At 33.0% G+C, this 15581-nt stretch overlaps 1 protein-coding gene across 1 annotated transcript in view; it reads right to left on the minus strand.

Annotated features, from left to right (window-relative positions):
- The window catches only part of KLHL1 (kelch like family member 1), a 428234-nt gene that overhangs the window by 1343 nt on the left and 411310 nt on the right, over window positions 1-15581 (minus strand). Inside the window, exons 9-10 of the mRNA XM_032277337.1 lie at window positions 14040-14252; window positions 5322-5493 (exon numbers count right to left, since the gene is read on the minus strand). Coding sequence (XP_032133228.1) covers window positions 5322-5493; window positions 14040-14252 — 385 coding nt within the window. The remainder of the gene's footprint in view (window positions 1-5321; window positions 5494-14039; window positions 14253-15581) is intronic.

Raw genomic sequence — 15581 nt, forward strand, 5'->3', positions numbered from 1 at the left:
TTTTTCAGATATTGTATTGAATTAAATGTGTTATTCATTCATTATAGACAGACAATAAAATAAATTCAATATTTTTTTCATAACTAGGCCATCATTGTAATTGCTATAGGCTTATTAAAAAATTTTCAACTTATGACAAAAACTGAAATGAGAACTGAGTATTTTTTAAATAATACTGAATATGAAAATGGTTAGAAATATATTAAAACAATACTTTTTTACAGTTTGTAATGAAAATTTATTCTTTGGAGACAAACCAACATTTTGACAATTTGAGTGTTTTGGTATCCATGATTTTTATTAGAGTTTTCTAAGAATATCAGTGTAGACTAGAAATTACATGATATTATTTCTAAGTGAAAAGAAAGCATCTAAAATGTAAGAAATAAAATAGCTGCAAAGTAGCCTCAAATCACATACATTATCTTATTGATTGAAAAAGGACAAATTCTTACATTCTAAATATGAAAATTACCTCTATTTTCTACCAGTTCTTTTGAATTTATTTATTGTTACCCATCATCCCACTGCAGATTAAAAAAATCCACATACCTATTTTTCTGCATTATTTGTAAAAGCTAATTTAATGTAACATCACTTGTCTTCCTTGTAGAACTATTGCATAAAATGAGAGTAGGGAAGGAGCATGTGCATATATTCATGATATATTTGTGTGAAGAATAATTTTTATAGGTCACCACTGTTATCTTCATAATCACATCATGTATTATTATCTCCATGGGACAGATGAGTGAATGGAGTGTCAGGAGACAGTATGTTAATCTTACAGCAACAATGTGTGCAAACTGAAGTTTACCTGATGCCAAAATGCATCGACTTTCCTTTGTCTTTTATTTTCTTAATGATTTTCAAGAATTGTTTCACATTAGACTTATATTAGAAGCATTTACAAAATACGGACATTCACTGCATAACTGTTTTCATCCTTGATGTTCTGGTCATGAATGAACCACATATACAATGGTAAGTCCCATAAGATTATTAGATAATAATGGAGCTAAAAAATTCATATTGTCTGGTGATGTCATAGGCTTCTTAACATCAAAGCACAAGGCATTACTCACATGTTTGTGGCAAAACTAGTGTAAACAAACCTGTTGTACTGCTTTTTTGAAAACAGAAGTTCATAGAATAAGGATATAAAAGAAAAAAAATTTTACAGCTGGACAATGTGCTTTAAGGTAACTATTACTATAAAAGAGTCAAAAAGGTTAAAAATATTTAAGTTTAAAAAGTTAAAAAAAGTTACAGTAAACATATTTAGTATAAAATATTTTAAAATAAATTTAGTGTAGCTTAAGTATAGAGTGTTTTAAAAGTCTGCAGTAGTGTATAGTAATGTCCAGTTCTCTCACATTCACTCATCACTGAGTCACTGACTCACCCAGGGCACTTTCTAGTACACAGTACCTTTTCTATGTTTAGATATGTATAGATACACAAATACCATTATGTTACAACTACTTTGAATACTCATCAAAGTAACATACAGATTTGTAGCCTATGAGTAATAGGCTATATGATGCAGACCCAGTGTGTAGTAGGCCATACCATCTAGGTTGGTCTAAGTATGCTCTGTGATACGTGCACAATGATTAAATTGCCTAAGGATGAATTTCTCAGATTGCATTTCATTTTTAAGCATCGCATGACTGTGTATGTGCACAAACCCTATCACTAAATGGAAATGGGATTAATATTGGGTAATTGTATTTTTGAAAACTTTCCCAAAGGCTCTTTGATGCCCATTCAATACTCAGTACTGTGTACTAGACTACATACAAAGTGACTAGCTTAACTTTACATCTGCATCTATATCTATACCTCTGTCTCTATATATGCATGTGTATATGTGTGCATGTGAAAACAAAACATGTTTGTGTTTTCAAAAAACAAAACGTGAGATTCCCCTTGTGTTTCTTACATCAGTGAATGACACACCTCTCCATCCAGTTGTTCAAGATATTCATTCAAGAATTTTCACTTAAGTTGTTGAAGATATTCAAGAAATCTTGACCCTTCTTTTACCTCACTCAACCCTAAATCTGAATCATCAGGCCCTCTAAATACATGTCCAAGTTTAATTCTATCCATTTCTTCAGTCTTCCACATAGTTCAGGTTACATAATGTAAACCATGTCTATCTCTCAGAACTTAACCATTCTATTTCTTGCTCAGTGAGACATACCACGTATTCTTCCTCTGGCTCTTAGAAATGATGTTCCCTAAGCCACTTCTCATATTTTTATCTGGTTAGCTACTACTCATTGGTCAGTCCTCATTCTGCATATCATTTCCTCGAAGAAGATTTATCTGCCAAATGCACTTAATTTCTATTGTAGTGCTATTCCTTTATCAAAGAATTCATCATGCATATTTAAACATTTGGTATTTTTATTCTTAAGTGTATTTTAAATGTTTAAGAAAAGTTTTCCTTCTTTCCTCTTGGTCCAAATTTATTTAATATATAGTTTTAAAATCGGCCCTTACTATCCCTCCAGAGGTTGTACCTTTCAGCATGAGTAATATGATAACCTAGAAAAGTTGGCCACAGAACCAATTAAATAAAAGTAATGGTGAATGTAGATATTTCACCAGTCTTCTCTGGAACTCATTTTCAATGTTTTATGTATCTATTGTGTATAAATGAAATGCATGCACAATGAAGTACACTTAGTTGCAACAATAGTTCTCAATTTATTTGAGAAATATTCATATTACCTCCTACTCCCGGCCAGCAACTATGCTAGTCTTTGGAGATAAGATAATAAATGACACATTGTCTTTGATTCCTTACAACCTACAGATGAATGCAGCTTGACAGCACTAGGACAGTATACCAAGAAAATACATTGAAGGGAAATTTTACGTAGGCTAGGGGAAATTGGATGAAGTTCTTTTTATATCTTGAAGCACATGCATTATTTTTTCAAATCAAACACGAAAAGTAAGCCCACTGTTAAATGACAAAAGTCAAATTTATTTAAAACACACAAAGATACACATGCGTATCTATACATGTGGTGTGTGTATGTGTTCTCCATAAAACAAGGCACAAATCTGGCAATCAATTCCTAATCTATTTCCATTATTTCCCACTCAAGCTAACCTGAGTATTTTTCCATTTATTTGGATGTTTTAATAAAGTTTTCTTGTTTATTCTAATAATCAGCCATTTGTGGCTGCTAATATTATATGGGATAACCAATTTAGTCCACTTATAGGACAAATAGCGTGGAAGTGACAGGAATTTAGCGAATATGGGAAACCTTTCAAGTAGGCTAGAATCATGAACATTTTTAAAGGGATTTTATATGGGTCTGCTGATCATCACTCAAGAATCTTAAAAAATATAAATAATGAAAAGATATGGAAGCAAAATCTTAAAGTAATAGTTTTAAAATTAATGTTTATTGTACTAAAATAAAGTTATAAAACATTTTAAATATCACTCTGCCGTTGGTAAAATACTATATGATTCAAACAAGTATAATAAAATACAGGTGTCTTTTACCTATTATTACTACATACATTATTTTGATTTCAATTTTAGAGGAATGATAGGAATAATGGCTATTATATATATGTATGATGATATTACATCATTTATGTAAACATAAACTTCCTTTATTTAATGTTCTTTTTAATAGGAACGTTTAAAATACCCATTTAACTGGTACATTTCCTTAGTAAATCAACGATCATTAATTCATGCATGCAGGGTTTGCTTTGGAAACACTAGGGACTCACAGAGGTACAGAGTTTAAACATACCCTTCAAAATATTAGTGCAATAATGTGAAAAGCAATCATTACTTTTTTTTTTTTTTACATGCAGTGCTCTTTGAATAAGAAAGCTCCTTTTGTAGCCTTTAAAGTAAAATGTAGAAAATCACAAGACTTAGATCTCCTGATATTTCCCCTTGTTTTCTCTATTCCTCCTTTTTTCTCACTTGGCTAAATCTACATTTTTTTTTTTTTTTTTTTGCTGAAGTCAAGAGTTTTCCTTTAGAAGAGAAGAAACTCATAATGCAGGTACCTAAATCTAGCCATTAGAAATTTGGTTTTGTACTTCAAAGTTACCCTGACTAAATATTGTTGCTGAGTGCATACCATCAAAACTGGCCCAATCAAGGAAGTCATGTTTCTTGAAAAGTAAGTATCTTTAAAACAAATTTACTCTAATCAGTGTTCAAGTTCTTTAGATAAATTTTAGTCAATTTCTATGACCAAAATCAGATCCTTCCACCCACTGAGGCAATATGTCTAGATGTAGTTGTTATTCCGCTTCAATTAAATAAGGCTTTAGAATTGCACTGCACTCCTAGGTGGAAACTATTTATTGGAATCGTATATTACTTTTAGATTTCTGGTAAAAGTGAGAAATAAAAGAAATATTGAGGAGATTTAGAGAAGAATGAAAGTAAAGAGAAATCAAATATGTAAAGATACAAGTCAGAATTTATGGATTCCCTCCATCATAAGCAAGCCTTAGTAGCTATGCAGCTAAGATGTTTTTCACTATAATTAGGTTGCCCTGGCCTCATCTTCCTGTCAACACTCAAACACACCAACACACATCCTCTAGTTATGTGATTAGAATGAGAGCTGCTTCATTCTAGCATGATGCTGAGTCTCTAACTACAGTGAGTATACCTCACCTAAGATTAACAAATCATTTTACTCTATCTTCCTGGACAAAATGATTGACAAGGAGTGAGCACTCACTACATGGGGGCTATGCAGAGCTCTTTCCCATTTATTCTTTTAATTGAACTGGGATTTAGAAAAAGTTATTTTCTGTTAATGGCTGTGGACCTTCCACTTGGGAATTACTACTTGAACTTTCCACCAGTACCACCAGGTGGAAAATTCTCTCTGCAATGCGTAAAAATGAACCTAACAGTAACAAAAATGAATGGCAGGAAGGCTGATTTCTACAGCCTTTATATTAGTTCTAAAACCAAATAACCAAAGTTAGGGTTTGGTAAACCAATATAGTACACTTTTTATTTTTTGCTTCAGGTAACTCAAATTCAGTTTCTGTTTCTTGTTATGGAAAATGGAAATCTCATGAAGCATGTATGTCACTTTTGAATATATATTTTATTGGTATTAATAAAAGTATACAAGTGTATAATTTAATGAACATTTTACAAAATTAATACAACATTGGACAAAAGCAATGACTTTTGGTTTAGGTTAATTCGATTAGATTTCTGTTTGTATACCCTTTCTCCACAGAAAGTAAATGAAATAAATTCTTATCCTTAAAGTAAATTATGATGATGACAATCTTACCTGTGTCCACTCATTAGTTTGTGGGTCATAGGATTCCATGGTGTTGAGGTATGTCTGTCCATCATAGCCACCAACAGCATATAATCTGTCACCAAGGAGACAGACCCCAACAGCATCTCTGGGCATACTCAAAGGAGCCACCATGGTCCAAGTGTCTGTTTTGGGATCATATCTAGAATTCAATGACAATAGTACATAACATATTGTAATAACAATCAACTTTTACTATAAAAATTTTAATTTTTAAAAAGTCTGTCATGAAATAGGAAACTGGTTTTTTTCTTTAAAAGCTCAATCATTTGAACAGGTATTCTAGAATGTCCATAATGTCTAGCTTTCTAAACTTTAAGGTATTTTAAAAACACACCCAGACCCTAGATGAATGCAGATTCATTCAACAAAAATAAATGTCATGATGTCTTTCTACAAAGAAGTCTCAGATATATAAATAACTATTATCCACAGTAGATTTAGGGTATTTAAAACAAATATATGCAGACTTCTATGGTAATGAAGAAGAATAAATGATTAAAAATCTGGGAGAATTGTGGAATACTCTATAGGTGAAGTCTCCTTTAAACCAGCTCTGAAAGTCTAGCCTAAATTTGCTATAAAAAAGGGAAAAATCTGTACAAAATAACTGTAGTATTTTGTTGTTGGTGGTGGTGTTTTGTTTCTTTCTTTCTTTTTTTTTTTTTAAAGGCATGGTCAGGTTTGAGGACACAGGTAAGTATTATGACTAAATATCAAGAGAGTCAAACACTTGAGGAGGTGGTGTGCCTCAAGAGACAAGTTTTGATTAGCTTATAGGATGTTTGATGCCCTGGGTAAGGTACTTTCAGTTTACTCAATAGAAAAATAGTCTTTGAAACTTGGGGAAATAATTATAACATGAGCACAACTGCGTTTAGTGACACTGCTCAGGATACACAGTAAGGGAGAGACTAGTAATTCAAGAGATCAAAGTCAGAAGACTAAACATTATTAAATTTAAACAAAAAATTAATTTTAATAAAAATTAATAACCACGTAGTACATACAGATATTTTATATTTTGAGTAACAAAACCCTGAAGACTCCTTTAATGAATGTACTCTGAATGAATGATGAAACCACACCTTTGCCTTTGGCCCACAGTTGCAGGTTGAGATACAAAAACAAAAAGGGTGATAAGAATCCAGCAGCAATAAATATAAAATAAAACTGTGAGAAAGGATTTTCTGACAAACACAGCAAATACATTCTTAGTTTGTTTTCCTGCTCCAATTTTTTTTTTGCTGTTCAATTTTTAACCCATAGATTCCTAAAACAAATGAACAAACAAAAATACCTAAAGTTTACTGAAAATAAAGAAGGTTGTTACTGAAGATCTGGAATTTATATTTCACAGAGAATATTCATGTTACCCACAATGTTATGTAAATTTGCACACTGTGGTTGGGGCAGTTTGTCCACTGCCAACATGACACATGGAAAATGAGGTGTTACTTGAATGCTGGAAAATCCAGATCATCTTGAAGCACAGGCTGCTCAGCACATAAATATTTAATTTTTAGTGCTGCAGTTAATAAATCCAAAACATCACAGATAGACGCAGGCCGACATAGACACACACCAACACAAGTACACAGTCTATACCATCAACATCAAGATTCTTTATATGTGTGATTTTGTTTCTGAACACAAATCTATTCCATTTGTCTACTTATACTGTATTGTTACTATAATGTGTAATTAAAGTAATTTAATAACAAGCCTTTATATATAGCTTTTCCAGGTTGTCTTGGAATATAGGACTCTTCACTTTTATTTAAATTTTAGAATCATATTTCCAATGTACACACAGCCACAAACTACATGAAAAAATTTCAATTAAAGACTGCATTAAATGTATTTTTGTTTGTTTGTTGTTTTTGATTTTTTGTTGTTGTTTTGTTTTCATTTTTGAGACAAGGTCTCAGTCTGTCACGCAGGCAGTGGGGCAATCTCGACTCACCACTACTTCTGCCTCTGGTGCTCAAGCAAACCTCCCACCTTAGTCTCCAGAGTAGCTGGGACTGTAGGAACGTGCCACCATGCTTGGCTAATTTTTTATTTTTATTATTTTTAAATTTTTAATGAGATGAGATCTCATATGTTACCCAGTCTGGTCTCAAACTCCTGGGCTCAAGCAATCCTTCTGCTTTGGTTTCCCAAAGAGCTGGGATTAAGGGCATAAGCCATCACACCCAGCCCAATTAATTTTTTATATTGACTGAGGATATAGCAATCTTATTAATTCAATTTAACAGTTTCTAGTTCGAATCATATAAAAGTATTAGATGTTTATCACTTAATCTTGATTACTAACATTTTTATTTATTCCTTTCCAATTGTTGGCAATTTGCTTTCTTTTTATTGCCTAACATTGGCTAGTTGCTCTATTAACATGTCTAATAAAAATGGTATTAGCAGTCATTGTTTTCTTCTCATTCTAATGAAAATCACAAAATATTTCAATATTTGACTATTAACTTTTCTTAGATTCTCATCAAATTAACAGAATTAGTTTATTTTCTAAGTTTGGTGAGAGATTTTATGAATATTGACTATTCATTTTTTTCACTTACTCAGATATTTAATTGTCATTGTATTAGGTTACATTTATTACTCTCTTTAATGTTAAACCAAATCTGTCTTTCTGGGATAAACTCACATTGGATTTATATACATATGCTTTATCAAACTGATTCTGTCCTGAGAGAATTCTAAGAATTAGAAGTTTTAGTGTAGATCATATGTTTGAAATGAAAATAATTTTCATATTTTAGTTTATAACAAACAAATTTCTAAAAAAAATATAAATAATAATAGTGGTATAATTGTTACCCTTATAGACAATATTGTTGGTAGATATGAAATTTCTACCAAATTTTATGATATTCTGAGTCATAAAGTGAAGCTCAAATAATTATAAAACCTTGAAATGGTTTTGAGTTCACTGTTAATTTTAACCCAAGACAGATGAGAAAGCAATCAGCACAATGTTAGAAAAAAAGTCTCAATATATTCAGTGTGTTTCAGGCTCTCTGGTTGATGATGTGCTTAATGTCTATTTTTAATGTATAGTCTTTTTTCATGTACTTATTGATATTCTCCCAACTTTTTAAATCCTCCCCTTAAAAATATAATGGGCATAGAAAGATCAGGAAGGGAAGATGGGGAAAATAAATTTCTGCTTCCCCTCTCAATATCTCTTGTTTATTTTCACTACCAAAATTTTTAAAGTTAATTTGATTTCACCTTCTGTATAAAGATGAATGAAAAATTATATTATTTTGACTTACGTCATACTTATTACATTCATTTTTCAAGGTTGAGGAGAAGAGAAATGAGTTGTTGACAGAACAAAGAGAAAACAAGGACAAGCTAAACAGCTCTTTGACTCCTCTCAGATGCAGTTTTCACAATAGATCTTTACAAATTATTTTAACTATTGTCCATCAGCAGAACATGGATTATAACCATGAAATCTGAATGCCAGTTTAAAAGAAACTTTAAAAATTGAATACCATTTAACAGTTCAAAATGAAAGAGCAATAGATATTTTTATTTCCTCTACCAATATCACAGATAACCATAATTAGCACTATAAATCCAAATTATGTATTTTTATTTTATTTTATTTATATGTTTTCTGAGACAGGGTCTTACTCTGTCACCCAGGCTGCAGTGCAGTGGCAGATGATGGCTTACTGCAGCCTCTACCTCCCCAGACTCAAGTGATCCTCCCACCTCAGCCTCCCAAGTAGCTGGGCCCCCAGGCATGTGCTACCACAACTAATTTATTTTTTGTTAGTAGTGATAGGATTTTGCCATGCTGTCCAGGCTAGTTTCAAACTCCTGAGCTCAAGCAGTTCACCTTCCTCAGCCTCTCCAAATGCCAGGATTACAGGCAGGAGCCAATGAACCCAGCCAATATCCTTCTATCTATATAGAATAATGCATGTTTTATTTATTTATGAATATTTGTCTTTCCATAAAATCCTTCTTCTTTCTGAAAACATACAGATGAATTATGATGCTGGAAGAATTCTGAGCAGCAAATCTAAGGACAGTAGTTCATTCTGTCACCTCTTTCTCTGGCACTCCTCATAAGCCGTTAAGGGAAATAGCAAATCACATATCCAAATTGGTATAGCTGTTGTATCAGCTAACAATTGCTGCATCTACTCATGAAGCAGGGCCCCTAAGTACTTAGATTAGCACAGAATGCTTGATATGGTTAGGCTTTATGTTCCCACCCAAATTTCATTTTGAATTGTAATCCCCACGTGCTGAAGGAGGAAGCTGGCGGGAGGTGATTGGATCATGGGGGTGATTTCCCCCATGCTGTTCTTGTGACAGTGAGTGAGTTTCCATGAGACATGATGGTTTTATAGGTGTTGGGCAAATTCCTCCTTTGTGCGCACTCTTGCTTGCCTGCTGCCATATAAGACATGTATGCTTCTCTCTTTGCCATGATTGTAAGTTTCCTGAAGCATCAGTCATGTGGAACTATGAGTCAATTATACCTCTCTTCTTTTTACCCAGTCTTGTGTAGTTCTTTATAATGTGTTAAAATGGACTAATACAATCCTCATATTAACATAGCGTATTCAAAATTTGAGCATAATTTGCTAGACAATAGCAAACATTATGAATGCACAGTAACAGAACAACAATGACAACAACAAAGCAGCTAGCTCTTTCACGCTACACTCATGCAGCTGGCTCCAGCAATAATATCTTGAATGAGAAACTGTTTGGGGGAGGAAGTGGAAGGGGGAAGGGGAGAAGAAGCATATCAAAATAATATATCAAAACTTTTTATGCTCGTTTGTTAATAGTGTTTAGATAAGATAGAAGAATATACTTTTCAGTTAATATTTGAACAATTGCTTAGCTCTTCAGGCCCTACCTATCTCAAAAATTTTTGACTTAAAATATATGGAAATAATATTCTGCCAAGAGGATGCAAATGAAAATCTGGCTTTGCAATACCAAACAAATCTCTACCAAATCTTATGATAGTATGGGTCATAACAGACAGCTCAAATGCCATAAGTCCATCTAAACATCCACCCATCCTTCTACTCTATCATTTTTTCTATTCATTTATCTTCTATCATTTCTCTATCAATTTATGTATAACCTATTTACAGCTTATCTCAAGATAGTTTTCCTTGTGGGAATATTGAGTTTCATTTTTCTTAGTGTCTGATTGATTCAATACATTCTCATTAAGTGCCTATTCTGTAACAGGAACTGTACCAAGCACGAGAATGTAGAGGTGGGTGGAAAGCTATTTTGGGCAATACTGGTACGTGGCACCTAGTTTAGTGAAAAAAAAACTGATGTAAAAAGAATTTTAATTATAATGTTAATAATTGGTACAAAGAAATAAACCTCAATTTTTCTTCCTGGTCAAATTTACATTATGAAATGATCCCTTTGGCAACTATAAGGAGAACAAATTAGAAGATGCAGAAGTGTATATTACAAATTCTAGTATAGAAGGTTCTCGTTATGTTGACACCTGTCTTTCACCAGGCCTCATTACTGGGATGCAGATATAAGGGAAAAGGAGGTTCTGATCTATTATTACTCAGCAGTGGGACTGATGCCTTTGAGCATATTTTCTGATCTGTTGCCTAGATTCCAGTTTTGGAGGGTCTGTTTTGTCTCGTTCTTCTAATACTGTAAGCTCTGTATAACATAGTGCAAAATACATGCAACACAATAGTGGCTGACTAAATAGCTAAGTGGATGAGTTTTCTTTCTCTAACTGATCACATCTTCAGGGCCGAACTTCTCCTGAAAGTCAGTGCACATTTTGGACACTGATTTTGTCCACCAAGATGTTCTTACTAGGGTAAGGCTCAGTCGCAAAATTAGTTTTCATCTGTTTCAGAAACTAATCTAGAGTCCTCATTGTCATGCAGTCCCTGCCTTCTACCTTCTCTGATTTGAGGTGCTAGTGTTATTTGTGCTCAAGACAGCCTGAGTGCAAACAATTTTTGATAAGTATTATATAATTGTACTTAACATCGCCATTATATAATAGTTTACATTTCTATCTAAAATCATTGTGATATAATAAAATGTGATCTATCCATCTCACTACAAAACATAGCATTGTATACACTATTTTTGCTTTTCCTAATGATGTTTGCCTATGATTATATACTAAAAAACATATTTACATTCTATCTGCAAAATGGTTCCACAGAGGCACTGTTGTGTATCTTGATTTACTGATGAGTTACATGTGAAATCATAAATAGAGAAAATATGTCATAAAAAGTGTGAAAGTGCTGTTAATCTGACGGGTAGTATGAGCTAGGATAAGAATCATGATACTGCTGTGTGCTTCTGCATTACTTAAGTGGCTCATATCCACTGAACTCCTATAACTCAAAATAGCCATAGTCATTTCAATCTAATTTTCCAACATAAACGTATTCCTAGACTGAATTATTTATGCCTCTGTTCACAAACAACATTTCAATACATTATACAGTCGAGTTGGATGAGAATATTTGGATGAAATATCATTTCATTAGCAGCAGTTATATAAGATATTCAAGGTAAAAGTAAGAGGCTCATGATATTCATCTCCTCTCTTCATTTACCCATGAATTTAGCAAAGAAAATGTAAATGAGTCCATTGCCAGTGTTTTAGCAACATTTTAAATGATTGCATATTTGTGTGTATAAAAGTATAAACCTATTTATTAAGACTCTGGCCATTGTCTTCATTGTAACACCTGTAGTTCCTGACTTCAGTGAACTGGAAAATATGAAAGTGAAAATGTAGTGAACTTAATGCCTTTCTCAATGTGTATACAGCCGTAAAGCTATAGTCCATTTCACAGAGGAGCAATATTGGTAAACATCGATTCTGTATTTTATCTCATATGAACAGAGCATGCTTACCAAAAACCATCTCTTGCCAATGTACTTATCCTCAGTAAAAATAATTACATATCCTTAGAAAAAGTTACCATAAATGACAAGAATATCCTTTTTCCACCATCTATACCACTTACAGGCATCAGGATAAAGGATGTGTTTTCCTAATATAAAAAGGAAATTTTTTCTGCTATTAGTGCTATCTACTAAACATTTAATTTTTCTCCCAGATACAAGTTGGGATACTGCTCTCCTGCTCTCATGAAGTTTTCAGTGGCCATGTCACTGGTTTGTCACTGAGTACGCACAAAAGAAAATTATATTACTTGCAGGTGGAATCTTTAAGGACTAGTGAATAATTTACTACTCTTTTTCCTTTTGACGTGGAGACCAGCAATGATCAATATTCTGGATTATGTGTTAGTCTGACTACCAGAGTTTTAATATCATGGATATTACATGATAATTACATGTAGTAGCATGAGGGAGGAAAAAAAGCATCATGGTATTAAACCACTGAAAGTTTTAATTTGTTACAGAATTATTTTATCCCAATTAATAAACCAATTGACTTAAATATTCTCTATCCTCATTTCTCCATAGATCATTATGTATCCTATGTGATAGGAAATGTCACCATGCATCTTACTAAGGACTGTTCCGTCGTCACTGCATACCATATAATAGTTCCAAGTAAGGCACAGCCAAAACAGAACTCAGAGATAGCTGTGCCAGAAGTCTCTGCATTGTATTCCGAGGCCTGAAGCCAAGGTGTCACCCCACCCTAGCGTCTGTGCACCTGGTCAATTTTAGAAAGAGTTAGAACCTATATTTCCTTCATACACCAGGATTATTTAAAATACAGCTCCAATCAGTCTGTCTTATGTTAAAAATGGTATGTCACAAAATAAGAACTTAATTCATCTTTGAGAGTTTGAAAGGGTAGGAGAACAAACAAGAACAGAAGAAACAGAAACAGAATGCGAAATATTTTTAAAAGAGTTAACATTCATGTTTCATAAATTACTCAAAACTTCATTTTAATGTTTTCAAAATATAACAAGAAGAAAGTTAAAGATTATTTAAGTTATAGCAAAGACCTGGAACCAACGCAAATACCCACCAGTGATAGACTGGACAAAGAAAATGTGGCACATATACACCATGGAATACTAAGCAGCCATAAAAATATGAGTTTGTGTCCATTGTAGGGATATGGATGAATCTGGAAGGGTCATGAAAGGACCCTTAACTTCGGCAAAATAAACGTCCTAAATTGAGGCCAGTCTCACATATTTGGGGTTCACTGATGGCATTTCTCCTTTACTATGGACAGTATATCTAATGTAAGTAGACTTAAATCTATAATTTTCAATTTCTGAAATACATAGGAAGACAGTATTACTTAGCATATAAATCAATCAAAATGTAGATTTACAAATTAATGCTGTTTAATAACTCTAAAATACTATGTAAAATTATTTCAGATCCTGGGGATGTTTTTCAAAGCTGTTTTTTTGTGAAAAAAATTGTGAGGATTTAGATAAATATTAATTGAAGGGAGGAGTCAAGGAAAAAATGAGAAAATAAAAGAAAGTACAGGTGTGTGTGTGTGTGTGTGTGTGTGTGTGTGTGTGTGAGAATGAGATTGAGAAAGGAGCTAAAAAAATCTCTAGGTGTTGAATTTACCTTTCCTAAATAATGCAATTTTCCCAATAACTTGAATCGGGCATCAGTGTGATTTACACTGTCTCTTTCACTGTAGCAGTGTCCTTGGGGTCTTACCTTTCTACATAATCGAGTAGCCGGGAACAGTGATTTGAAGCAGGAGCATCATGACCTCCTACAGCATAAAGAAAACCATCACATGTGGCCACTCCAACACCCCCTCTCCTCTTACACATGGGAGCACACATGTTCCACTTATTTGTATGAGGATCATAATATTCCATTGAACTCAAACAGGAACTTCCATCACGACCTCCAACTGAATACAACCTAAAAACACAATTGGAAAAACATGATGTAATATCATAGTCTGGAGGACAAAATATAGAAAAGGTCCTTTAAGAAAATTTTCACAGTATGAAATGTGTTGGAAATATATTACTTTGCAGGGAGATTTTGTTAAAAATACTTGATAAATGATCATATATAGCAGAAATTTCTATTTTTGTATAGAAATTGCATAGAATTACATTTCTATAGAAATCAATTTTGTATAGAAATTGCAGTATACTAAATGAAATTTAAACAACTATAATTGTTAACCTCTATTTCCAGAAAGTTGGATAGATTTAAATTGCATACTGCAGAAATCAGTAATAATATTTTTATTTAATAAATATTAAGAAATGGCTACTAATATAAGAACAAGATATAAGAAAATGAATAAACAGATAAACAGGATAAAAAGGCAAGAAAGAATATAAGAAAATGAACATAAACAGGTAACAGGATAAATAGAGATTATCCTACTTGTTGATAAGCAAGTGATTTGGCAGTATATAAAACATGCCTGCCCCTTGTGTTCCCATCCTCACAGTTTAGAACAATGAATACACATAGTAAACTAAAAGTATTATCTTAAGAACTTTCTTAATCAGTGCCTATACTATAGCTGAAGACAACACTTTATAGGAAAAAAGGATGTAACAATGTTAGTATGACTGAAAATTGCTGAAGGTTACTTGATATACTCATCTTGCTATAATTATTTTATTAATGAGAAATATGATAGAAATCTCCCAAAATAAGTTATACATCACAAATGTTATTAACATGATTTGAATACATTGTGTAATCCTAATAAAATAGTTCTTCCCCCTTTAATCACAGTCATGAAGATTTTATCATAGTAAGGTACAGTGTTGCATTTATTTACTTATCCGTTTGCTCACTACCTATTTTTTAGTGTTTAGTGTGTGCCACACATTGTTAAAACTTTACTGATATATCCATGAACAAAACGGGAAAAAAGACCTCAGCGCAATCAATCCTACTGAAGCAGGAAAGACATAATATACAAAGTAAACATAAATATCATTTACAACTGGAGAAGGTGAAAGTGCAAGGGACCTAGAATCCAGCGCAGGATGAATATTGCAACTGGTGAGGGTAGAAACTGTGGATCCAATTTAAGTAAGTAACCAAAAAGATCTCACTGAAACCTTTTGCAAAAAAGTTTGAAGATAGTGGTAGTGATTGGAGGTAAGTTAAGGAGTATCTGGGGAAAGAAGATTTGAGGATGACTAAATAGGGAGTGCAAAGTTTCAGATGCAGGAAGGAAGCCAGAATGGCTGGGGCAGGGACTGAGATGGGAGCGGT

Source organism: Sapajus apella, unplaced genomic scaffold (genome assembly GCF_009761245.1).
Source record: "Sapajus apella isolate SASKATOON/1434 unplaced genomic scaffold, GSC_monkey_1.0 scaffold9, whole genome shotgun sequence".
Lineage (NCBI taxonomy): Eukaryota > Metazoa > Chordata > Mammalia > Primates > Cebidae > Sapajus > Sapajus apella.